At 44.3% G+C, this 27,276-nt stretch overlaps 1 protein-coding gene across 5 annotated transcripts in view; it reads left to right on the plus strand.

The window, feature by feature from the left end:
* Window positions 1–27,276, plus strand: part of Vps8 (VPS8 subunit of CORVET complex) — a 218,724-nt gene that overhangs the window by 180,681 nt on the left and 10,767 nt on the right. For 3 of the 5 annotated variants that reach the window (XM_076942711.1, XM_034514845.2, XM_076942715.1), the window contains one exon: window positions 9,428–9,481. The exons of the other annotated variants lie outside the window; for them this stretch is intronic. In XM_076942711.1, coding sequence (XP_076798826.1) covers window positions 9,428–9,481 — 54 coding nt within the window. The remainder of the gene's footprint in view (window positions 1–9,427; window positions 9,482–27,276) is intronic. 5 annotated transcript variants of the gene reach the window in all.

Here is a 27,276-nt window from a genome sequence, read left to right on the forward strand (position 1 = left end):
CCAGCCACTATTTGCCACCCGAAGCCCAGAAGTTCCTGCTGCTCTTTGATGGACTTTACATATAAGATGTGAACAGAAGTGGGACTCACTCTTCTGAATGTTGCTAGCCACTGAGTGGTCTTCACACCTTAGTAAAAGCTTGGTTAGCACATACTCTATGCTTTCATTTTGTTCCAGTAACGTATGTATCATCAGCTTTCTAGTTCTGTCATTTTATAGGAAATGTGGCTTTGCTCTGATTTCTAACATTTGACCATTCTACTTCTGCTAGGATTCATTACAATTTTCTTGAAACAGATGAGGTAGCTTATGGTAGGAAAACACACCTGTAAGGGAAAGAGACCCTGTATATAAACATAATGCTAGCTAGTTACAGTCTGACCAAAACGATTGCACAGAAAAGAGCAGTAAAGCCTTGTTACCAGCAGTCCATATGGTGTGAACTCAGCGTCCCATCACCCTTGGCAGAGAGCTGCTGAGGCAGATGTGGCTCTGGAGCGTAGAGCGGATGGCGTGCTGGGTTTGCTACATGAATGGTAAACAAGAGTTAGTCCAAGGCATCACACAGTATGTACTGTGAATAAGGAATTACATCAGCATCCCAGTTTTCAAAATGTATGTAAGTTAAAGGAACAAAGTGAGCATCTTAAAATACTGCTTACCACTGGGAATATGTTCCAAGGGCAGCGGGAAAAGCCAAGTAGTAGCCGTCAGTTCCATAGTATGTCGGGTCTCATTTACTTTCCGCTGAAGATCCGTGTGTCCTGATTAAGTCTGTCCAGGGAGCATGGCAGGAGTCACTCAGCCCTCACCTGCTTCTATCTGAACACAGATAATTAAATGTGCTTGAAATATTCCGTTGCCCTTAGAACACTGTCCTATCAAATAGCATTTTTGTTTATCTTTTTGGGAAACTTCTGACTCCAACATAACTTACTTCCAAGCCTGTGGTCCTGGCAGGTCAGGTGCTGTCTCCAGTCATTCTCACCTCACTTCATGTGTTAAAATCACTAGTCAACCAATATATACAGCCAGTGACACTTACATACTAGTTATCTATCAACAAATCAACATGAACCTGACTGGAGTTATTCCGCACAACACCTGCTTTCTCCTTTGATCCTGAATAAGCCAGAGAAAGGATCCAAATGAGTTTCTTGCCTTAGTCCCAGCAGTTTTACAGCCTCAGGGCAGATGTCAGCCGGCAGGTCTGTCTCCTTTAATCTTTGTCTCTCTGCACACAGAGGTAAACTGTTCAGAAGACACTATCGTTGCAGTTGAATTACTCAGCACCCCCACTCTACTGTATAAATGCATTTATTCTTCTTTATTAACATCAAACAATTTCAGTTTAATCTTAATTTATTCACTTATTAAGTTTAAAGTACAAGGTCAATGGGAAAAAAACAGTTTAATAGATTTCAAACATTATTAACAAGGCTCAGAGTTCTATTTTGTTTTTCTTTATCCTTTGTCTTTTTGTCTTTTTGTTGTTATTTGTCTTTCTGTCTTGGTTTTCTTACATGTTTGTGGTGTGTGTGTGTTCCACTCATGTATGTTAGGGTGGGTGCCTGCCTGCCAGGTGGGTGTCATGGTGCTCACAAGGCAGAGAACAACCTGGGCATTGACAATGTGCCTTCTGCTTTGCTTGAGACACTGTTTCTTATGCTTTATCTTCTGTGTGTGCAGGCCCATGAATTTACAGGGATTCTCCTGTCTCTGCTCTCCATCTCCTCATGGGGTTGCTAGGATTACAGATACTCACGATACATGTCCAGAGTTTATGTGGGCTCGGGGGATAGATTCAGCTTGCCATGCTTGGTTGCCCAGCACACTTTATGTGTTTACCCACAGATCTGTCTCTGTAGCCAAGGTCTGACTTCCTTCAGAACAGATACCAGAAACATTAAAGTTTTTATTTCTTTTAAAATTTCAGCTGGGCGGTGGTGGTGCACCTTTAATCCCAGCACTTGGGAGGCATAGACAGGAGGATTTCTGAGTTCGAGGCCAGCCTGGTCTACAGAGTGAGTTCCAGGACAGCCAGAGCTATACAGAAAAACCCTGTCTTGAAAAACCAAAATAAATAAATAAATAAAATTTCAAAAAAATGGGATATTTAGACATTCATATTTAGACATTCATTAAGAGTTTTATAATATATTTTTCAAAATTGGCCCTTGCTGTAGAGAGCCCAGCATCTAAGTACCAAAAACTTCCTGTTCACTAACACAGAGACGACATGTGTATCACAGGGGAGAACACACAAGATTCCTGCTCATTAACAGGAAGATGACTGCATGTCTCGAAGGAGAACACCTAGGCTTCCCCTTGGTATTGAACTTAGCCTCATGTCTCTGCTCTCAGAGCTGAGAGCACATCTTATCATGGAGGATGCATTCACAAACAGTAGGCAGAGTTTATATCCTCCAAATAATTATTCAGTAGTGATGTTTGTGTTCCTCGCACATTACACACTGATCATTTATTTTGAATTCCCACAACACTGTAGAAGCATAAACCAAGTTGCTGCATAATAAAATCAGAAGCTTGTTTTTATTTGTCCATTTTTAAGGATTATTAGTTCTCCACTGTAAAAAGGTTAGATTCAAGACACATATTGATAGATAGGCAGATAGACAGATATAGTTAGACTAAAAATGAGATCTTAGTGTTTAATAATAGTAACATTTCTCAAGAGTAACTTCTAAGTGAAGCTTACAAATTAAATGAAGGTTAATATGACTCAGAAATTCATGGAGATGATTGGTGACTCTAATGGAAGTGAGACTTCATTAACAGAGCTGATATTTGCCAATGTTCTTGTTATACCAAAGCATTAGCGACACTGAAAGACCCCCAAAGGGGACCCTCACTCAAGTCCAGACCTGCACGCACCCAAGGACACACGAGAGACCTTCTTGATGTAATAACAAAAGGTAGTTTAATGGCGAGGGCCCTCGGGTCAGAACATATCTCACGCAGGAGATAGAGGATCCGACCCCCAGCCCAGGAAGCTTGGGATATTTATGGGTAGGGGTTGGGGAGAGCGGGGAAAATTTGGCACAGTTACATATGATTGGATATTTCAAACATCAATCATTTGAGCTGGCCGGATGACTAGTTACTTTTGACCATGAAACCTCGGACCTCCCAGAAAGGGAGGGAGAGAGAAGTAAACACCAGATAGCCCATTACTCACTTGTTTGGACTTGTCTGGGCACGCCCTTGCATGCCTTTTCATTTTTGGTCACCCTGCCCCTGCAGGGACTTAATATTTTTATTATGACTATATTTAACAAATTGTTGGTGGTCTTTGCTGACCATGAATTTTTGTTATTGTTTCAATGCTGCTTTCAGATTTTGTTCTCACATAACTAACCACATTTATTAAAGGTAGAATTCTACTCTCTGGCAAGCAAAGAGGGAGCAGAATCCATGAACAGTTTTTGATGTCATGATCCAGGTGATAGAATTAGTAGGGACGTTTAAAGTTATCATAGTTTATTACACGTACTCAAGAAACTACAGGAAAGATTAGAAAGTGTCAGAGCATCTGGAGATTAAAATGGTGGCATCTAAACTGAAGATGGGATCACTAGAATGGACCCATACAGAAGAAATGGTTAGTGAACAGTGTGGCAAAAGAAAGGAGAAGTCAGGTATATGGGCTGATAATATGAGAACATTAGCACAGATTGTATGCTACACAGTCCCAGTGTGAACTCGGCAGCAACCCCTAACCACAAGGTCATTGAGATTAATTAAGTTATTCATCCCTTGCTGTGGCTTAGGTTGGATTTTGCTGTAAAGTGAGGTTTGACACCAAACCATGGTGTTTCTTTTTGTACTATGTTACTGGATAGCAATCCTTTTGGTTTCAGACCTTGAGGGTTTTGAGGAAAAGGTTTATAGGCTCATTTTGTAGAAAACTTTACAGCCGATTTTGCTATATGCTCTTGAGGCATGGAGCTGCAGAAGTCTAAGAGGTAACGACACTTGAGTGCCAGGTGTCACACACTTGGATGCTTGTGACAGTGTTTTTAATATTTTAAAAATTAAAAGGAGACCAGGCGGTGGTGGTGTGGGCCTTTTGTCCCAACATATGGGAGGGAGCCAGGCAGGTAGGTATATTTCTGAGTTTGAGGCCAGTGTGGTCTACAGAGTGAGTTCCAGGACAGCCAGGGCTACATAGAAACCCTGTCTTAAAAAAAAAGAAAAACTGAAAGGAACCAAAATATTCCAGTAGTCCACAGTTGGTTAAATTAGTTGTAGCAACTCTATACAATAAATAAACTTTGTAGCAATGAAAATATACCACACTGTAGAAAATATTAATGTAGCCAACTATTGTTTAATGAACAATACGTTTTGGCAGTACGGGCATCACAGGAGAGTGACTGCAGGTGCTCACAGTAGTCACTGCTGTGGGCGACTGTGGCTGCTGCTTCCTGTGTCTGCTCTGGGTTCTAGATTTCTGTCAGTGCATATATTCCTTCTAATATGATCAGAAAAAAATAAGGCTCCTTACAGAAAACACTGATGACAGTCCTCTTTCAGGTGAGCCTCAGATTACCTGAGTCAGGAGTAGCTTTTTTAACAGAGCTCACAGAGGTTCGGCATGTTCGGCGTTATTAAGGCCATCCGTCAGCTGTCCTCTGCATCCCCAGATCTGCTGTCTGCATACCTGAATGTATAGCCGCAGTGCCTGAGGCATTTCCAGAGGATCCTTTTAAAACAAAAGTCAGACCTTTTTCTGGGGCTGCTGAACCTCTTCTGTTGTCCATCAGAGGCTCCCAGACTTAGTCTCAGGAGAGCAGCCTTCTCTGGTGAGTCATCCACCACATCCAGTTCCAGACTTGCTCTAAAACATCTGCAGATCCTTTTATGAGGTCATGCTTTTAAAGCTTAAATATCTACTTTCCTTTGAAAATCTATTTCTCCCTTTTGAAAAAGAACATAGCATAAGTTAAAAATGGATTGCTTTTTGCAAGCTACACTGTACATCTGGTGTGATTTCCGGAGCATTGATGTCATAGTATGTCACACCAAGGACGGTCAAGTCCTGTTCTTGCAGACTTTTTGAACCTGACAGTCTGGACAGCTAGCAGTTTTTACCTTTAATCTGAGTCGTGCTTTCTGAAGTTTCTGAAAGTCACATCATGTCACCACTGTAAAGATGGTGGGACCTGGGAGAATGGAGCCAATAAACGAAGCAGACCAAAGTCTCACGCTATAGCCAGCTTTATTCAGAGCATCAGACAGTTTATACCAGAGGGTTAAGGTTGGTCACCTGAGTAAGGTTCTCATGAGGTCAAGCTGTATGCAATCACAGGGATATGGCAAAAATGTTTTCCATACAGACATATAAAGGAGAGTTGAAGCATTTAATTGAGTAACAAGAGCAAGCAGTAATGAGTAATCTGAAGTAAACTCACTCCTGTCGGCTATAACTGGAAGGAACACAAGAACAACTCTACCTTTTAGAGAAATGGGGGTGGGGGGAGCTCTAGACGCTTGCCTTGTTTTCTTGATGTGTTCTCACGAGCACTAAAAATTCTCCTCACAACTGACTTTATCCTGGACCATGTTCCAACAACATGAAAGCAAGAAAGCTTCAACATGTTCCTACTTACATGGTCATGTGACAGTGATGGGACGCGTCATCATAATCATCATCTTCGTCGTCATTGTCACCGTCTGTTCTGCAGCTTCCTCAGCTGCGGCTGAGGGAGCTACGTTGAGCCTGAGGACTTGGTGCAGTTCCTTAGAGCCTTTCCCCATCATTCTAGATGCAGAAATTAGGATCAGCCCGCCAGCCTACAGCTCTTGTTATGTCTTATTTATAAGTGATAAGCGTATATTCTGGCTTTACAGGCCTGATACTAATAATATGTGTTGGAATTCCCTACTGGATTTGGAATTTTCTATAAGAAACTGAGTTTCTTTCGTAGGTACAAGCTGTTCTGTGTCATCATGCTGTCCACACTTACAATTAAGTTTCTCAAAAGACGTTACCATATAAATCTATAAATAATTGTTCGCTAGCTTCTAGAATATTAAGTTCACTATTATTAGAAATAATTGTATATTTATAGATGTAGAGCAGCAAAGACAGTTATACTTTGAATACTTAATGGTCTAGACTTAAAGAATATTTTATCTTTTAAGAGTTTGAAATGATTTTGTATGTCTCAGATCCATAAAGGAAGAGATATATTATCAAACTACATTTATGAAATTGTCAGTAAAAAGAAGGGAAAAGAAAGAGCAAACAAAACACAAATCCAATTCAGGCAGTATTCATTGGTTTTTTGGTTTTTTTTTTTTTTTCCCCAGTTGTTCTTGTTGAAATAAAAAGAAACCACTGAAATCTGTAGAAAGAGGGATTTCCATTGTAAACCATGAAGAAACTGACAAAACTATAATTTTGTCCTTTTTGGTATTTCTGATATGAGATGCCCCCACCATATTGCCAATACCCTTTTAATGTTGGCAAACACGGAGCAGTATCAGTGACTGCTCAAAGGCTGCGGCACAGTGACCCTCAGCACAGGCCAGCCGAAGGTTAAAGTCTGAAGAAAATCAGCAGGGTTGCACCTGTATTAGAAGTCAGGAGAGTACTCATAATTCTTGGTAGGTATGATTCTGTGTTAGGAGCTTTTGGGGTACTCATAAAAGGTAACTAGAGAAAACTCATCTGTCATTGACTTCAAATAGCCTCCGGACAGATATCTTAGGTGAGATTCCAGACTCACAGTGTGAGTACAGAAAGGACTCTTTTCTGCCATTTAGTGACCTTTTTCCCTCTCTTCCTAGAAACTTCACAACATGTTTTAAGAGGTTCATTTTCCTGTGAGCCTTCCTGTTGTTTTCTGTTTGCCAAGTCACACTCAGCACTGAGTGAAGTCAGGGCAGGAATGCAGCCATGGAGGAATGCATCTCAGTGGTTCGCTCCTCGTGGCACGCTCAACCTGCTTTCTTTTACAACCTAGGGCCACCAGACCAGGGGTGGCACCATCCACAGTAATCTGGGCCTCTCACATCAATTATTAATCAAGGAAACGCCTGACAGACTTGTCTACAGGTCAGTCTTACAGAGGCATTTTCTCATTTGGGATTCCCTCTTCCCAGATACGTCTCATTTGTGTCAAGTTGATAAAAGAAAGTACAAATATGTAAGCATTAAGACATAATTGTAGATACATCCCGTATGTCTGGGGAAGTAAAACTGCTCACTTTTTAAAAACTTTTTATTGGTTCTCTGTGAATTTCACATCATTTACCCCAATCCCACTCATCTGCTCCTCCCCCCAGACCTGCTCTCCACCCTTGCAACTTCCCCTGTAATAGAGGAAAAAACTTTGTGGCAGCTGTAGTGTGTCACAGTATGTCCCACCCTACACCCTTTGTCCACACTTCTTTGCTTGCAAATGTTCATTGCAATGACTCCTTGGTCTGGTACAAGGCCTCTGGCTTCTGCTACTTTATTGATACTGGAACCTCACTGGGACTCTCTTGGATATCCTGTTGTTGCCCTGTGTCATGCAGATCTGTAGTTCTGGATCTGTGGGACTGACCCCTTCATGTATGCCTGAAGTTCATTCATGGAATGAGTGTTAGGGTGTTAGGGTTTGTCAATTCAAAGCCCTGGATCTGGGCCTAAGAGGTATCTAAGACTGTCAGCCTGCTGGCTCCCCAGCTCTCATTCATTCCCTTGGGGCAGCTCCCTGGCCACTTCCCTGCAACCAGGGCCAGCTGTATTGTGCTACCCAGGTGAGATGCCGGGCTGGTTTTCTGAGTGTTGCAGCCGTTGAGGGACATAACTAAGAACTGCTCACTTTTAAATCTACTGCTTACGTGTCTTTAAATTTCCTAAGCACTCCACAGATAAGGAACTCATCTTCTGTCTAGGTCTTTGCTGGCTCTTCAGCACTGTCACTGTACTTAATGCAGGCTCTGGAAACATGCAGCCTTCAAAGCTGTAAGGATGCGGGTGCTCACTGGGGAGCTGTGAGTTGCTTGGATACAGTACTCTTATTCTGTGTGCTATGAAAAATTAGGCTATGACTTCCGTTCCTCAAACATGAGATTCCGAGTCACAGTTTGACACCTACACATCTCAGAAGTTTCAGTGTAGACCTTGTGTGTTCTCCTGTTGGACTGCTTTAGGAGCCTAGCTTCAAGTATTCGCTGCAGAGCAAGCTGGTAGCCACTCTCTCCTGGGACATGTTAGAGTTACATTCCGGTAACTTATGCCTTTAATTTGGTTCTTTGTCATGTCTTATTTCATATTTCTGTTTTGTTTCTTGTTTCTTTATGCCATTTGACCATTTCTAGCTCATTTTAGATACAATTTGAATTTTTTCCTGACTCGACCCAATTAACTCATAAACAGCCTTCGTTTACTAACTGTCGGCCGAGTTTCCAGCTTGGTTTCCAGCCAGTGCTTTGGCAACTTGTTAGCAGAAGGTCTGTGCTGGTTCTTGTTCATACTCAATGCGATATTTTTACTCTTTGAGAAATTCATATATGCATATGATGTATCTTGATCATACTCATCCCACCCCTAGTTCTTACCACCATCCTCTTCACTCCCTCCCACCTTTATCTCCTTTTTAAAAATAATCTACCAAGTCCAACTTATGCCGCCCATAGACTCCTGGTTGTGAGACCAGCCACTGGAATGTGGTCAACTTAACACATCTTTTAAAAACCCTGTCGCTTCCTCCTCCTGAAGCTATCAGCTATTGGTAGCTTTTCATTAGGCAGAGAGGGGGGCCCTTGGGCTTCTCCCCAGTCCATGTAGGGATGCAGACTGGGTTGGTCTCATGCAGGGAGCCCCAGCTGCCGTGAGATCATGAGTGCAGCAGTCCTGATGGGTCCAGAAGACAGCTTTGCTCTGGGTCTCCCTGGCCTCTGACTTCTATGTTTTCTGTCTCCTCTTCTGAAATGGTCCCTCAGCCTTGGGTGGATGGTGATATAGCTATCCCACTGGCTGTGATGGGTTTCTGTGCCAACTGCCATTCACTGCACAAGAAACTTCTGTGGTGTGGCCTGAGAGCTGTACTAATGTGTGGGTAAGGAGATGGGAATGTAGAGGACAGTTTGATGGTAGTGCACCTGGGAAAACCACAGTAGAGCTTCTCCACCAGGGCCTGTAAGCTCCAAGGCCCTGGCTTCGTAGTCAGAGTTAAAGTACCACACACATATTTCCTGCTGCAGAACAGGCTTTGAATCTAGGTAGAATCTAGTTGGTTACTCCAGTAATGTTCACTCCCCCATGGACAGTTCTTACCATATCATTTTTGTTTTGTTTTGTTGCTGCTGTTGTTTTAAGCTCAGCTATACTCATTTAGTTAAATTTTTTGGAATGTGAGTCAAAGTTTCTATCTATAAAAGGTTGTTGAAATGTTTCCCCTTTTTCTAGGTAAAAATGTCTCCCTCATATCATCAGTCCAAAGGGGATCCTCCTGCCAGGAAGGTGAGTCTTATATCAAGTGATCCACAGAACTACCTCTTCCCACACAGCCTCCTCTGTGGTCAGTCTTCTCTGTAGAGCAGTGGTGTTTACTTATGTTAATATTCTCGAGCCTCTTCTGATTGGATGCTTTGATAGTTGCTAGGCTCCTTGCCTCTTTCAGGCCCAGCAGTCTCCTGGCAACTAAGACTATAAGCATTGTGGAGTCAGCATCCACCGTCTACCAGCGCTGGCATCCTCGTGTCCGAGGGCAGTAGCAGATGAAACAGTATTCTGAGGGAAAGCTGCCTGGTTTTCTTAGTGACATGTTTTCTCTTCAGATAGCTGTGCCCAAAATAAACTGTCTAGAGATACAGCTTTTCAGCACATGCTACATAAAGGGTTGTCAGGAGATGCAGGACTAGGCCTGTCCTCTGTGCCGCCATTGCTGCCTGTAGACCCTGAGGCATTGATGGGCTGTGAGTCTTGGCCCCGAGCAATGCTCAGGGGACATTAAGAGACTGTGGCAGCCCCTTCTCCACCCTGATGCAGCTGTTGGCTGAGTCATGGGTAGCCTGGCCTTCTGCCTTCCTTTGCCACTGCTCTCTCTGCGGTAGTCAAGGTGTTTTATTTTGGTTTGCACCCCCTCCCCCCACACTTTTAAAATATTTTAACTAGCATTGAAATCAGCAAAGTATTTGTGAAATAAAAATGACATCTTGCTGCTCTGTTTACTAACAGACGGTTTTAGCTTCAAAACACTGTGACACATTCCAGTCCTTTTCCTCTGCCTGCAAACCCTGACATTTTCAAATGGAAAAAGGATGGAAACAAGATACAACATCTGAAAAGTCCTGAAACACGTGGTGCAGGAATAGCATCATGGCAGGCAAGACCAATGGGTACAGTGTGACTTCTCAGAGCCGCCCCACTGTCACGATCAGTTAGTCGGCTTCATGCCACTACAGTGAAATGCTACCTACAGTGGAGGGGAGAGTCACTTGAGGGTTTGGTGTCCTGGCAGCTTCGTGAGTATGGGCCATAGGAGAAAGTGACTCATCGAGGCAGGAGTGAAACAGGTGCTGATAGCATGAGCAGAAAGCAGAGAGAGGATGGAGCCAGGGCCCCACAGTTCCTGGGGACTCGGGGATCTCCTGTTGGGCCTCTTCTCAAACTTCCATAGCAACTCCTAACCCAGCTGTCATGACCTACATGAACCTTTGGTACAGTCATCAGCCTGTCATAGTAGGGCCTGAGTCTCATTAGTCTCATTCAGTAGACATGAAAGAATTAGAGTACAGGAAGAAACTGGTTTGTAGAAGCTTGAGTGGTAGCCATGCGACACACTTCTAACAGGATGATTAAAAACATATCATGATGTATGGTCAGGTTTAAACTCAAAAGCTCTGAAAAAGTGGACTCTTTTTTTTCTTCCTGTGTAAGATAGTGGAGATCTTAGAATTGCCCTAAAAACCAAATGATCTACTGTTTAAGTGTGAAACACCTGCATTTGGCACATAGCAAGTACTTAGGCTGTGGTGAGCACTGCTATTCAACATGGGCCTTTTCAATTGATCATGTTGCTTACATATTATTATTCAGTCATCAAGGATTTCTTTATGCTAGATGTGGAGCTAAGAATTAGACTAGAGATTCTTTGTTCTCAAGAGTCTCAGCACTAGACAGGTGATCTCACTGTTACTGCACAGCTTGTCGATGCCGGGTAAAATGTATCGGATGCCCTGCCAGCACCGAGAAGGGGCAGCTGATCCGCCTGGTGCAGGCTTGTGTTCTTTGTGATTATAAGTACAATGAAGAACTTTAAGGAATGGTTAGCTGCTCCTCTGCAGCCTTGTTTCATGTTGCAGTGAAAGCAAGTTCTGCCACATAATGTATTCTTGCTAAGAATTTATCAAATACTCATTTACCAGTAGATTAATGCAAACTATTTCAGACTTTGCAGTGCCGTAGCTCTGAAATTCAGACATCTGACTGACATCAGAAAAGGGGCACCACCACAGGAGCAGGTTTCTGCTACTCTTCTAACCCACTTCATCTGAAGAAACTTCTGGCCAATGTGTAGCAGCATCTTTAACCCAGTACTCAAGAGGCAGAGGCAGGCAGGTCTTTATGAGTTCGAGTCTGACGTGATCTGTGTAGTGAGTTTCAGAGCAGTCAGGGATACATAGTGAGACCTTGTCTCAAAATTAGAAAGAGGAAACTCCCCAAGCCATGGCTGGATGCACATGGCCCTTGGTATCATTCTTATATATATAAAAGTGGTCAAGTATACACTTATTCCTCCCCATGCAAGAGTGGGTACAATGTCTCTTCTTCCTTACCTACACATCTTGACTAGATTTTTATTTTATCAATGAGAGCCTATTTCCAGTACTTACCATACTGATTAACAAGCTACTAATTTTATCAACTAAGCCTCTTTTGGAAGCAGCTGTTGGGGATTCATGTTAACTGGCCACTCCTGAAATGTGAGCTCTTACTTAGAGCCAGACACCACCCCTGAGTTGAAACCTAGATGCACCAGCACATCTTTTTATCACATTATATATGTAGTGTTGGTGCCTCACCCAGGATAGGCAGGGAAGGCTTCCCAGAGGAAGGAGAGCTTGATCTGGCCTCAAATAATAAGGGGGAATGTGTCCCGGGAAGACCTGTGTAAGCAGGGCTCAGCTCAGGGAGTGAGGGCAGGTTGTATAAATACAAAAGCACAAGAAAGTCTAGGGAGAGATTGTGGGGATCCAGATCACAGAGCCCAGTCTGTGGCAGCCACTTCTTTGTGGAGGGTAGGAATTTCCACCCATGGTCAGTTGAAAGGAAGCGAGGCCAATTAACAGAACAACATGGTTGTCTAGGTGGAAAAATGTGCTAACCTGAGGCTATACAAATGAAATCTTAACAGGTGAGATACATTCAGACCTAGCGTCTTTCCCTCCCCATCCCCTGAAAACTCTCAAATGTTCCCAAGGCTCAGTTATATGTCATTGAACTCATAGCAGCTGAACTTGCCTGTTAAGGTGTATCTCTCATTAGACTGTACCTTTTAAGGTGAATCACTCATTAGACTATACGCCTCCTGGGGGTAGGAGTCGATTCATGTTTGTTCTTATATAGATAAGGACCAAGCAGGCACTCGATTGTTGTCAAAATTGTGGTCAAATAAATGTGAGGTCTGTAAAAGAGATTCCACAGGCTGTGAGTTGTACATAGGAAATGAGTGGGAAAGGAAGTCTGTGGCCCTGACAACCAGAGGAAGAACAACAAAACATTCTTGCTGGCTTCTGTCTCCAGAATAATCTGCAGTATACTAAGGGAAGGTTATATGAGGATCAGTGTGAAACTTAATGTGTCTGTAGATATATATGTGTGCATGTGTGTAGACATGTGTGAGCATGTGTGTCATAGGCATGTATGTGTGCATGTATGTGTCCATTTACATATGTCCTCATTCATTCTTGACTACAGTCCCTCTCCCAAAGTTCCTCTGTCAGATGAAAATGGCCATCATGTCTGACGAACAGTTGCTGCCAAAGTGCATGTGTAAGAAACACAAAGGAAGCAGCTGAGTTTATCTGCTACAGTCTCTTAAACTCTGTAACTGAAGGATGTATTCATTGACTCCCCATTACACCTGCCAAGAGTTGGTTCACTCATGAGGAGGAAGGAGCAGTGCTCTGGAGGGCTCTCTGACTTCCTGGGACACACATCTTACACAGTACTCACTTTTCAGGAGGTCAGTGCTGTGTTCTCACTGTGGTCAGTGTATAGCACATGGACCTGCCTGTGTCTTCTCATTAGTCGTTTGCACTTTAGGTACTAAAATGTCAGCAAACAAGCATTATGTATAATAGTATAGCGTATACTTTTCGTATAACTAGTTGTACGTATAACATTTCTGCTTAATTGGCTCCCGCTAATATCTTCAGTGACAGAGTCGGGAGATATACATGCATCTCTGGGGTCTTCTCAGTATTTGCTTATGGATCACCGGAACCTGGCAGGTCCGGAAGCTCACACAGTAGTCAGTTTACAGGGAACCTCTAGAAGAGATTCAAACTGGAGATTTTCACAGCAGTCAAGGTGGAACAAAGGACCTTAGAGAATTAAAGTTTCAGAGATCACGGCACCATCTTTCATTGACTGCAACTTTCATTGACATACCACTAGGAATTGTTGACTGTTTGATGCACAGGCCCCGGAAAAGGCATGTCCTTACAAAGCTGGCTGTTCTGACCAAGCCTTCCCTGGAGTGGGCCAGTTTTCCCTGATTGCATGTCCACAGAAGATGACGGTCAGGTGTGCGGCTTTGACGGCAGTCCTTGTGGTAATGGTGCCCCTAAACCACCCGCAGCTGATGCCAGCTGATCTTTCTCAGCATAACCTCTGCCTAGCAGCCAGGCTAGGGGTAAGGAGAGCTGAAGCCCAAGAGTTTGTGACTCCATTCAGCGGATTCTCATCAAGCCTTGGTTATGTGCCTGGCCACGGCAGGGTCAGAACTTGCTCTCTGTGGTAACTGGGCCATGGATTCTGTTCAGCTCAGAACCAGACCTCTAAGACCTTGCTTCACAATCTCTCATACAGCAGAGGATATTGGAAGAATTTGTAGCTCATTTTCCTCTCCTGGGTGTTCTGGTGATAAGTGTTAAGAGAACTCAGTTTGTCTTCCCACTCATGTCAGGAATTTAGATGATGAAACCTGTTCAGCTTTTTTTTTTTTTTTTGGATTTTTTTTTTTTTTTTTTTTTTTTTTTTTTTTACTATTTTTTACAGGGAAAAAAAAAAAATCCAGAACAAGCTACCATTTCTGTATAATCAGGAAAACTGGACAACCCCAAGAATTGCTGATTGGTGGTTTCACAGTAATTAGGAGAAACCAAAAAGCAAGATATGGTCTTTGACAGGCTCAGGTAAAGGCTTCAGCTACCATTGGTGTGCCAACGTGAAGAAGCCGGTATCTAGTTGGCTTCAGACATCTGGAGGGACACTGAGTTAGATGGAGGGACAGGCATTCTCAGTAGTTCCAAAGATGGAGCCAGTACCAGTGTACTGTTGGGACAGCTTGGAAGGAATATCTTACAGTAGGTACTACAGTTGATGGGCCAGTGGTGGTACATTGTTATTGACTAAGTTTTGTGGTTCACTTTGGGCTTGATGCTTTGTGTTAGGAATTCTGTGTGTAATGAGCTGTGTCTACTGAGGATCACACAGGGTAGTTCCACCAAGCCCCAAATCCTTATATATCACCTGTTTATAATGCTTCCTCCCCCAAACACTTGGCAACTACTGACCTCCCTTCTGCCTCTGTGATTTGCCTTTTCTGGGATGCTGTGTAGTGAGTACGTTGCATCTATCACCCTGGGATCAGCATTGAAGACGTCTCAGTGTCATTGCACAGCTTAGTTAATCTTTCATCACTAAGCAGCACTTGTTTGTAGGTACTGTGGTTGCTTTTCCAGTCACCTTCGAATGACATCTTAGCTGCTCATAGGTTTTTGCAGTCATACAGAAAGCCACAGTAGGCACCTCCGCAGCTCCCTCTGTGGACATGTTTTCAGGTCACAGAGTGAATTACTGGGTTATATGTTAACACTCTCAGTTTTCTACAAGATAATTGACAATTGATTGCAAATGTCTAGAAAAACAGTTGCTTGGCTCCTAGTGCTGTCGTCTCTGGCCTGAGACCCTGTGGCACCTTTGCTGGTATCTGGATCTGGCCGAGGCTGAAGCAGCAGCAATTAATGTGACCATTCTTTATCTTTATGGAATTTATTATTTAAAACTTGAAAATAGCCGGGCAGTGGTGGCGCACGCCTTTAACCCCAGCACTTGGGAGGCAGAGGTAGGCAGAGGCAGGCGGATTTCTGAGTTCGAGGCCAGCCTGGTCTACAGAGTGAGTTCCAGGACAGCCAGGGCTACACAGAGAAACCCTGTCTCGAAAAACCAAATAAATAAATAAATAAATAAATAAAATAAAAAATAAATAAAACTTGCAAATAAAAACACCACAGCAAAGCAGACACAAAGTCTATACAGCTCAGTGAAATCCGACGTAGCAGGCCTGGCCATTCTGAGCAGCGGCTGTGCAGCTTTATGTTACATTTATACCTTCAGTATCAAGCATATTTATATGCTTATCCATCATCAAAATCAAAAGTCCAGGACAGAATTAAAACTAGAAGGTCAGTTAGCTTTACACCGTCTTTCCTAATTCCTGTCCATTGTCACTGTTGATCACTTTTAGAACATGTCCACTGAGAAGAGTGTGCTTTGTACTCGCTAAGTGAAACACAGCTGCTGGGCCTTTCCCCTCCTCCCTACACAATGTCCAGTCTCTGCCAGGCTCTTCTTCCAGTCCTGCTTGTCCAGACCATGGCCAGGGTGCTGACATCTGGGCCTTTCTGACTTGTGACCCCTGGTCTGCTGCTACAGCAGCTGTCTCACTCTCTGGCTCACCCAGTTCACCCTACAGCTTGGCTCTCCTGTTCCTGTACTTAAAGTTCTTGGTGCCTCTTCCCCTATGGACCCGACTTAGTGGAAGCAGATTGAAGGGTGTTGTGCAGTTCCGGGGGGTGGGGGGTGGGGGTGGTGAGAGCAGACAACCAGGTGGCTTTTTATGGCTTTTTTATGGCTTTTTTAAATTTTTTTTTCATGCTTTCCCTTGATGGCTTTTTACCCTGACCCCCTTCCATCAGAACTCCTGCTCCCCAGACACTGCTTACCCACTGCCAGCCCAGCTGCTCCCCTGAGATGCCCTTTAATTACACCTTTATTGATTTCTCAGTGTGTTTAGGGCATTTTGTTTTGTCTTAGTTTTAAACTTTTTTCAGGGAGCATGCTTTGTGGTGCTCTTGGGTTTACCGTGTGTATCTTTGCTCTTCTGGTTCAGTTTCTGATTTGAACCAGCTAATTCCAGTTGTATAGGTCTGATTTGTTCTAAGTACTGTTTTCATTGCATGCATATCATACAGTTACTCTTTAGAATTGGTTGTGAGAAAGTGTGAAAAAACCCATTTATATAGTATTTTACGACTATACAGTTACCTTTTCTGGTTCTCCTTGTTGATCTATGTGCATTTGAAATTGCCAAAATCATTTTCATTCTAAAGAACTCCCTTAGTCACTCTTGTCAGAGAGGTAGGTAGGTAGGCAGGTAGGTAGGTGTGGGCATTAGTGCCTCAGTACCGTATGGAGATCAGAGAACAGCTAACCTCCAGGAGTTGGTTCTCTCCGTCCATCATGGGTTCCAGAATCAACTCAGGTGGTCAGGCCTGCAAGACAACACTCTAACTGCCTGTGTATCTGTTTCTTAGTTGGCGTTCTCCATTGGCCATAGCCATACCTCTCCAACAGAGAGGCCATACCCTCTTGTGTTTTCTCATCTCCTGCTCACCTCACTTCCTTCTCTTTTCCCTTTCCTGCTGTAGGGTCTCAAGCTGTGCTATGCTGCTGGGACCATCTCGCCAAAGCTGCTTCCTAGTCTTCTTTCTGTGTTTTTCATCTTGTGTAATCTTTTAAAATAAGATTTACTTTATTTTTATGAATATGGGGAGCAGAGGGTGGATATGTGCTTGTGCTTGTGCATGCAGTATCATAGAGGCCAGAAGAGGGCGTCTGATCCCTAACTCAGGTCATTTGGAAGAGCGGAGGGTGTTTTAACTCCACACGGAGCGTCTGTCTGTCCAGCCCCAGCTTACATACGCTCACAGTTATTTCTGTTCCAGTGTTAACTTCCTTTAGTTTCTTTGTTGGCGTTCTCCATTGGCCATGGCCATACCTCTCCAATGAAGAGGCCATACCCTCTTGTGTTTTCTTATTTCCTGCTCCCCTCACTTTGAGAGCACATGTATCGAGACTGCTTTGAAGCCCCTGTGAAATCTGGGGTCTGACTCCTCTTGTGTATAGTTTGCAGCCATTTCTTTGGATAATGTTTTTCTATGTGTGCACACCTTGTGGTTTTTAATGGAATCTGAACACTTGGGAACAGTGTACTTGCCCGTCTGCCCCCAGGGCTCATTATTATTTTATTATGTGTTGGTAATGGGTTGGAATAATTTAGTAAAGCTTATTTTCCTCCACTGTTAATGCTGTGACTTACTATCCCAGAAACACAGTCAGACACATTTGTGTCTTTCTAGTGTGTCAGAATGTATCAAATAGCATTAAGTTCACAAGCTACATTTCATTTGCTAAGTAGTTTTGATTTCTCTTTTCAGCTAGCTGTTGGTAAACCCGAATTTTTAAATTTTCATCTTAATTATTAATATTAACTGTCTGGTCATATATTCAACATCACATAATTGTGCGTATGTGTGCCTTGCAGAATGGCTACAAAAGAATTAAAGAAGCCAAGAGGCTTTAATGGAGACAGAGGGAGAGAGCTAATGTAGATCCAAAGAGTCACTTTGGGGTTACATGTTAACTCAGCTGCAGGATTGCAAAGCAGGTTGTGGGAGAAGAGCTAAGCTGAGGCCCCAGGGGTAGTTGGGAGTTCTCTGCCTTGTTGGTCTAATTCCTTACCGTACACACCGGGTGGTCACATGCCAGTAAGGGGTCCACCACTATCTAAGTGTTAGATATGGGGTCTGTAAGCAACTGTGCAGTACAACCAGCAGACTAGGCCGATCTCTGGATAGAAAAAAAGATTTATCTGGGGAAAATGAAACTACCATGGCTAGCTCAAGCAGAGGGGAGCAGGCAGAGAGAATAGCAAAAGGCAGGGAGAGCTTTGCCAGTTTTAAAGAAACAAGTGATGGGAGGGAGCCTGTAAGCTGGAACAGCCTGTGAGTTAGAGTAGAGGTAGGAGGGGCTGCTGGCCAGAAGAGCCAGGGCACTACTAGCACAGGGACTTTGGTGTGTTCTAGGTTTCTTTTAGGTAATGGAGAACTAGATGCCCCATGCTTGTAGGAGTGGATGAGGGGAGAAAAGGTTTTCCAGGCAAACAGAAAGCCACTTTGCAAGGTTTCTGAGGAATGCCGAGTGCCAGCTCTAGTTTATCCCATAGCGGTCCTATTTACTTGGTCAGGGTCCAGCCTGAGCTGAGCCAAGCTGTCCTCTAGGGCATTGCTAGGGCACTGCCATCTAGGGAGCCTGCATTGGTCCAGGTGAGGACAGTATAGCCTTTGTTATCCTAGTGTGCTTAATACTTCATTGGGCCTGACTTTCTGGTGTGTTCTTTATACATCCACGTGCCCGATGTCCCTGCACACTTAGGTGGGTTTATAAGTGGTGCTGTTTTACTTCTGGGAGTGAGCTCTTAGCAGCTATGCCTCCTATGCAGGCTTGGAGAGGTGGTGCTATACATGTGTAAGGATGAGGTAAGTCACCTGCCTCTGTCTATGCTCAGAATGGAGCCAGATGCTGCTTTGTAAAATCGAGTCCCCAGGAAGCCAGGCACAGCTGAGCACATGGGGTAACAGAGCAGGTGCAGCCTGGTCTCCACATTAAGCTTCTTATACTGTTCCCTAAAGAAGTGCGGTACAGTCGCCCTGGGATAACTATGGGGCTGTGGTGTTGACTGGCTCTCTGTTTAATCTCTGGCCATGCCCAGCCATTTTGTTTTTAACAGTGGCCCAGGACATTAAATTGTTCTTCAAACCCAGGGTGTCAACTCTAATTCTTTGTATGTAATTGTTTCTGAAGTCTCTATTTACCATTCTTCCTGCCATTAAGGCCTCTCCCAGTCATCTTTTCCCTCCTCATCAGTGATGCATCACATCTGAAATTCCTCTCCTTTACCTTTCACAATCCCTGTGGTCCTTAGAACGTGGGTCCAAGCATCTCTAAGCTTGACTTCAATGAAGCAGGTTCTCTTTAAGAGAGCAGAGCTGTCGGTGTATGAACCTGCTCTCATCCCTGGGGAAGGGACCACGCAAATTACAGTCTCTGTAAGGCAGGACTTTCCTTCTGAGCAGAAGGGTGTTGTATTCACACAAACAGAAGAGCATATTCAACCCAGACAGAAGTCACTGTTTTTGATTCTAAGACAGGTAATAACTTTGCTCTTTCCCCATTGGCTGGGATTCAGCCTCACAGTCTTTCACAATTGGCTAGTTTGACAGACAGACAGACAATAGACACAGAAAAAGATGAGGGGATGGAGCTCAAGAAGTGGAGGATATTTTATTTAATGTGTACAGATGTTTTGTCTGCATGTATGTCTGTACAACACATACATACCTTGTGTCCTCAGAGGCTAATAGATGGCTTTGGAGCCTCTGGAACTGGAGGTGAACAGTTGTGACCCACCCTGTGGGTGCTGGGAACTGGTCCCAGGTCCTCTGCAAAAACTGCCATGTTCCTAACTGCAGAATCATCGACCTACCCCTGCAATTGGCTAGTTTTAAAAGAATTGGAAGGGGGGAAATTGGCCCAAAAGAAAAGAAACTGAGTAAGGGGTTGGTCACTTAAGTCACTTAAGTTCCAAGAATGCATCAGGGCCTTTATGTAAACAAAAGGTACAGATAAGGGAGATGAAAAGATTTGCACAAAGGTTTTACAATATGGAAGAAAATAAAAAAAAAAAATGTATTCCTTGTCATAAATGAAAGCTTTAGAACGTTTGACAGAAAAGATTAATACTTGGTGTTTCTTTTGCTTTTGACTTACCTCACATGCCAGAGAAGGGTGGGAGGGCAGCACATAGCCTCACAGATAGAACTACGCCATCCCATAAGTTCAGGGACCCCACCACTCAGGTGCATCCATCTAGGACTGAGCCCAGACATGCATAATGGGAGGCAGGCTGAGGTGTACTGAAGAACTGCGTCTTCCAGAGCATCCTGGGAGATCCAAGAGGCAGACGTTGCAGCTCTTGGGTGCAGAGTCTGCACTTAAGAGTCCACTCTGCTGGGCTGGGATGTTGGGAAGAAGTGTCTTGGTTCAGACACTAGACACTTTTGGCATAGATTCATAGATTTCTTTTCTTCAGATAATTGGTTTTTATTTGCCATTCTTCACTAGTCTATTTCTTAGAACCTTTACATGATTTCTTGGTTTGGTTAGGTTTGTTTTTAATGCTTTTCCCAGTTCCGATTGGGAACAGAATGTGTGGAGCTCTTTGGGGTGCCATGCAGGGAATAAGCCTCTCATCTCTCCTGTTCCTTCTTGGGAAGTCCAAACTAAGAGCTGACTTCCTGATAGTGGGCGTGTCCTGAACATGCAAACATGCAAACATTGTGTCTTTGCATGGTGTTAGCATTTACTGAATACTGAATGCAAGGTTTAATTGTTCAATGATGGCTTTATTATTAAATCCACCTTCGTAGCCCGGCCAGTCTTAATTACTGTTTAATTGTTAATTATTAACTCTCAAATCACACAGTGTATATATGTCTCTCTCCCTCTCTCCCCTTTCTCTGTGTCTGTATAGATGTATGTACATGTATGTGTGTGTGCATATGTTACAGAATGAATACAAATTAAAGATGCTTCCACAGAGTGAGAAGGCTATAGCAGTGAGCTGAGGAAGTCTGGGTAGATACAAGCTAGCCCGTGCTGGGAGGGAGTTGCTGGAGTCACGTTTGAGAGCAAAGCTGCAGAGTGTGACTGCAAAGGGAAAAATCCTTACCAGGTGGAGGTCCAGCTGGGCACGTAGGTGGGCAGCTGCTGGGGAGTAGGCTGCATTAACAATGGGGGTCAGTCGAATCTGGGAACCCTGAGTCCTTAATGCACACATCTGAGATCACACGATCCACTGGCATTGGGGCCATGCTCTTATACTTCTCAGCACCCATCAGTTGATGGGATACAAGTGAGGGAATTATATTTTTTCCTCAGTCTGGTTACTCCAACCATTTCTTGGACCTGGTCTTCCCATGCGAATTTTAATATGCTCATGTGCCCCACATGGGAGAATTTCAGTTCTCCCTTGTGCAGTGTAGTTTTAAAGACACACTACCACCTTTGCCCTTTGCCCAGGAGGGAGCTGCTGCGCTACCTGCCCACTCCCGGCATCCCCCCCCCCCCCCCCCACCTTTTTTTTTTGTTCCACCGGCTTAACTGGATCGGTGCTGCCAGCACAGATCAGCCTTCTTTTTCCTTCCTGACTTTGCTCTGAGCCGCTTGCTCCAGGAGTTACCAGCCTGAGACCCTGAATCTGCAGATAAAGGACACACACTCAGTTTGTCGCTTTACAGCTTGCCTTTCGTGGCACAATTGCTGGGCACAGATACCTCCCACCTGGAAATGTGTGCCCTTACCAAAACCACCATCTCCGTCTCTACTTCCACCTCAAACTCAGTGGCCTGTTCTAACCAGCCCCTGCCAAACATCTTTAGCAACCCACCTGCAGCAGAGCTGCAGGCTCTGGTTGCCCCAAGATCTTACTGGGTGCTTCTCATTCCAAAGCCTGGCTGACCCCCCCCCCCCCCCTTATCATCCTTCTCCCTCAAAATGGGAGTCAAAAACTGATTATAAAGTCTCCTAGGACAGTACAGGCTGAAGAGTCAGTGTTTTTTGTACAGTAACATAGAGTAGGCTTAGCCCACCCTCAGCAGGGCTACACTGTCCACCCATTGCATTCAGGTGAGAGCATTTCCTTACTCTCGGCTCTCTCCATGAGTGGAACACAAGGCATGTTGTTCATGCCACCATTTTGCATGTGTGCCCGCAGTAAACATGGCAAGGCCAAGCTGCTGATTGGTTCCCACACACCACTGATATACACAGTTCCACCTTGCAGAGCCCAGTGCAGGCCTGGTACTGCTTCATTTATGACATGTGCAGTCATTATTTCCCATCCACCCAAAGGCTGCTCTGCCTTCATCCAAGTCAGTGAAATGTTTGTCTGGAACAGAGTGTTGTGTTAATTATTTAATCTCAACTGGGGATGTTCTACCCCGCTTTTGGTCAATCAGTTCCCAGACAAAAGACACAAACCCTTTATATTTATAAGAAGCCTTTAAGGCACTAGAGCTGGGTAGAATCTACCCTCTAAGACACTAGTATTTACTTCCCTATCAATAACCCCAAGTTATAACTGGCCGTGCTCCATCTAGGCAGCTCTTAACTTCAATTTGCCATCCTTCATGGTCATGTTTTCATGACTCACCTACCCCTAGTGTCTTCTCTCCACCTTCTCTCTCTCCCTCTGGTCCTCCTCAGACCCCCAAGCCCAGAAATTGAAACCCCACCTACCTCTCTTCTGCCTAGCTATAGGCTGTCAGCATCTTTATTCAACCAACAGTTTTAAATTAAGGAGCAAGGTCACATAGTGTCACTTTGTGTACTTGAGGATTCCCTCCTCCCCGAGGGCAACCAGGGCCAGTACTTAGCATTACAGTACATAGCGGCGGAGACCCACGCTGTTCAGCTTCTGCATTTCATTGTTGTTCCATGCAGCTCAGGTGTCTCTTGGGGTGGGGCTGTTGTAGACTGTCTTGGTGCCAGTGGGGGCTCTCTGGATCATCTTTGTTCCCTCTCTTCCAATGGAAGAGTGCTGATCAAAACTATACCATCGCATCTGCCGTCTTGGAATGCATCAGACACTACAGTTGGAGCTGTTGGTTCAGCTACAGTTGAACCTTTTCCCTGCAACAGCGTTCCCTGTTGAGACTCCCTCAGTACTTGACAGTACACTCTTCATTTACAATATATGACAAACGGACAACTGTAGTGTTTACTTTGCATTGAAGCCTCTTAGTGGAGCCCCTGAAGCTGTGCTGTGCTGAGTCACAGCTGTGGAGATCGTGGGTCCAGAGCACTCCAGGGACTTGGGCAAGGCCCTGCCCTGTGGGATCAGGCCTTCACGTTCCGTTGCTCACTCACCCAAGTGCTCTCTCTGAAGCCGGCCATCTCCTCCACACGTGGCCATACTCTTGGTCCCCTCAGAGTCTCCCTCTCTTTCTCTGAAAGTGTCTTCACTCACCCTGCTGCCTTCTGGTCTTACAGCTCCTCAGTAGCTCCCAAGTGTTAATTCTATTTTTATGGTTTTCATTCCTTTATTGGCATTTTTATAATATATTTTATTAATTCCATCCTTCTTTTAAATCTTCAAACATATTTATAAAATAAATAAATTCTTTGGTCTGGAGAGATGGCTCAATGGTAAATATATATCAGGATTGGGGCAAATGCCCCAACTCACTGAGACATATCTCACTAACCCTCCTACTGTAAGACACCCCCACCCCCCACCCCACACGAAAGGAGGACCTCCCTCAAGCCTCAGAAATTCGAAGCCAATAATTCACAAGACACCATTTTTTGATGCAACAGCAAGAGGTATATTTCGGGGTCAGTCTACTGAGGCCAAGACTCGTGACCCACACAGGGGCAGAGAAGTGTCGACCGCTGGGAGTGGAGGGCTTATATAGGGCAGAACCACAAACCAAGGGGGGTTGAGGGGGTTACCAAGGAAACATAACATAAAAACAGTAGAAAGTCTTAAAAGGTCCCAACCCAATTTAGTCAGGGTCATGGGAAAACATCTTATACACTTATCTTTTGTAAGGATGTAACCTCTACCAACCATTTATCTTGCAGTCAGCCAGTTCCTGGGACCACCCAGATGACTTGCATCTTTCTTTGTGATCAGGAATATGTCTTCCCACTTTGGGCCTTCCCCACCCACAGGTGGGTTCTCTTCCCTGAGGTCTGAGGAATGTTAATCCAGCAAGTGTCCTCTGATTTAGGGATAATGTACTCCTCCCAGAATGTATCCTGGGGCAGTGAAGGCCTGAAATCTTACATTCAGTTCCGCTTCCTTGGGACTAGTGAACCTGCATTCTTTTGCTCAGGTCTAGGGGTCATAAAAACTTTCTATATTTTTCATGAGTTTTCTATATCTTTCACTACCAAGTCACAGGTCTCCTTTTCTTCATACAGTCTTCATTTGATTTACCCTCATGCCTCTCTCTTGAACCCCCTGCATTTCTCCTTCCCCCTGCCCCCATCTTCTTGTCCCTTTTGTCCTCAAGCCTGACAGCTGGGTCCTGTGCAATGGAAAGAAAGAACTGATGTCTTTGAGTTCCACACTGAGAATGACCGAGTGTGTGTGTGTGTCACACACACACATATTTTAAACTTTTAGATTTTTTTAAAATGTTTTGTTGTTCTTTTTGTTTGTTTGTTTGTTTCTGAGACAGGGTTTTTTTTATGTAACCCTTGTTGTCCTGAAACTCACTCTATAGACCAGGTTGCCCTTGAACTTAAGTGATCTTCCTGCCTCTGCCTCCACTGGGATTAGAGGTATGCACCTCCACTGACCAGCTGTAAAAAAATTTTCCAATTCTTTGTGTGCTAGTTCCAACACCTCTGAGTGTCGCTGTTGCTGTTCTTGGTTGTGGTCACAGTTCCTGCTCCTGCTGTCAGGCATTGCTGCACATTGACAGCAGTGTTGTTAAGTGTCTGGAGGTTGTTTTCTCCTCTCGATGGCATTTGAGTTTGCCTGTCTGTTAATGATTTTTTTTTTTTTTCAAGAATTTGTTCTCAGCTGTTTCAGGAATAGATGTAAAGTATCCCAGATCCTAGACATGGCTGGGGCTGGGCTTTTGCTTTCAACATCAGAATGTTAATCCACACTCTTTCCAGTCTGGCTCATTAGTATTCCCTTGTCTTCTGGCACTTCACAACATCTGGAATTTTCATGTGCCTTTCAGACCCCCAAGCAGCATTTTCTGCCAGGCCTCTAGAATATAGCCTGCACAAGTATCTTAGTTAGGGTTTTAGTGCTGTGAAGAGAAACCATAACCAAGGCAACACTTATGAAGACAAACAATCATTTGGGGCTGGCTTACAGTTTCAGAGGTTTGGTCCATTATCATCATAGCAGGAAGCATGGCAGCATGCAGGCAGACATGGGTCTGGAGTCAGTGAGAGTTCTACATCTTGATCCAAAGGCAGCCAGGAGGAGACTGCTCTCTGCAGGCAGCCAAGAAAAGACTATCTTAGGTACTGGGTAGAACCTGAGCATAGGAGACCTGAAAGCCTGCCTACACAGTGACACACTTTCTCCAATAAGGCCACACCTCCTAATAGTGCCACTCCCTATGGCCAAGCATTCAAGCACATGAGTGTATAGGGGCCAAACCTACTCAAACCACTACAATAAGTAAATTGAGTATGAAGCCCTGAATTGATTTCTAGAGCTCAGCTCACCTTTCCAATCCTCAAATTCTCCCCACTGTTGGTGCCAAAGTCCTGGTTCCTTTATTTTATTTTATTTTATTTTATTTTACTTCTCATTTGTTTGTTTCCTTGGGAGTAGGCACTCACTTCTTGCCCTCATCCCAACAACCAAGCCCTACAGAAAGAGTTCAGACATGTTTGTCTCTTTCAGAGATAGCTCCTGGTGAGAATAACAGTAGTGCAGCCTCCATGATGAGATGATGAGCAGTGGCCTTTGATTTGTAGTTGGATTGTTGACTTGGTTTTGCTAATCGTCACTATTCTGTTGCCGTGAAGAAACACCATGTCCAGGAGGCTCACTTACAGTCTCAGGTTAGTCCACTATCATCAAGACAGGGAGCATGGTGGCAGGCACGGTGCTAGAGAAGTACTTGAGAGCTACACCCTAATCTGTAGGCAGAAAGAGGGTACCTACGCAGAGCACAGACCTTTGAAACCTTAAAGCCCACCCCCAGTGATATACTTCCTCCAATAAGGCACACTTCCTAATCCTTTCAAAAGTGATCTATAGACAGACAGAGGCAGAGGGGGTGGGGGCTGAGCCCAGCATGAGCTTTTGAAACCTCAAAGCCCCAGTGACACTTCCTGCAAAGGGCCATACCTCCTGATCCTTTTCAAGTAGTGCCACTCCCTCACGATTAAGCACTGCAAAACAGGAGCCAGTGTGGTCCAGTGATATTAAAACCACCACACTAATTTAGGCCTAAACCCATTATTCTGGTTCCTTCCCTGTACTGCTTGTTATTGGGTCTCCATTTCTAGGCATGTTTGGTTTTGATGGGCAGGAGTCTTAGAGCTCACAATCAGGGAAGTGATTCTGTATACGAGAATACAAAGTCTTTCCCTATTTTAACTCAGTGTTTTTAGTAAGAACAAACATTTGTCCAGTGATGAGAAGGAAGGGTTTTGGCTAGTAGAACAGTGCTGGCCTCTAAGATGCCTTCTCTGTAACTCTGCTTCCCATAAAAAGATATCTTAATAGGTTTTTCAGAAATGTCCTTTCCTGACAAAAAGAGAAAGCGGTTATGGAAAGACCATAATATACCTTGTGGCAAAATGTCTAATCTTCTCAGGACAGTGCCCTGGGGGGTCCCAGCCCCACCCTGAGTCCCATGTCTCTGCTGCCTTCTCATTTCTGTTAACTTTCTAGTCACTGAGTATGGCCTGCATAGCAGCGAGGTGACGCTCTATACCCAGGAAGCAGCTGTGGCCAGCACTCCCTAATGGCGGGATGATAGGCAGGCTTCAGTGAACTTGACCAAAATGCTACATTACATATCTGAACCCTCCCAGGACATTCTGAGGTTGTCAAATCAGCTGTAGAAATCCACTCTGGTGTGACAGGCTCGGCAGGGTTTGTTCCCCAGGTGTTGTCTTTCACGGTAGGCTAGGCAGTGAGCAGCCAAGCAGGTGTGTGAGTGCCATGTGGGTCCAGAGACATTACGCTAATCAGGGATATTCTGTGTGTGAAAGAGAAAGCACAAAATGGGTAGATAAAACAAACACACACAAAAATACTTACAAGCTGAGTAGCAGAGCAGATCTGAGGGCCCAACTCTGGGAAGGCAAAAATAGGTAGATCCCTGAAGCTGGCTACTCAGCCAGTTGGTGAGCTCCAGGTTCAGTAAGAGACTTTGTAGTGGGGAGAATGACAGACCCCCCACATGAATACCAGG

This window comes from Arvicanthis niloticus, chromosome 12, assembly GCF_011762505.2.
Source record: "Arvicanthis niloticus isolate mArvNil1 chromosome 12, mArvNil1.pat.X, whole genome shotgun sequence".
Lineage (NCBI taxonomy): Eukaryota > Metazoa > Chordata > Mammalia > Rodentia > Muridae > Arvicanthis > Arvicanthis niloticus.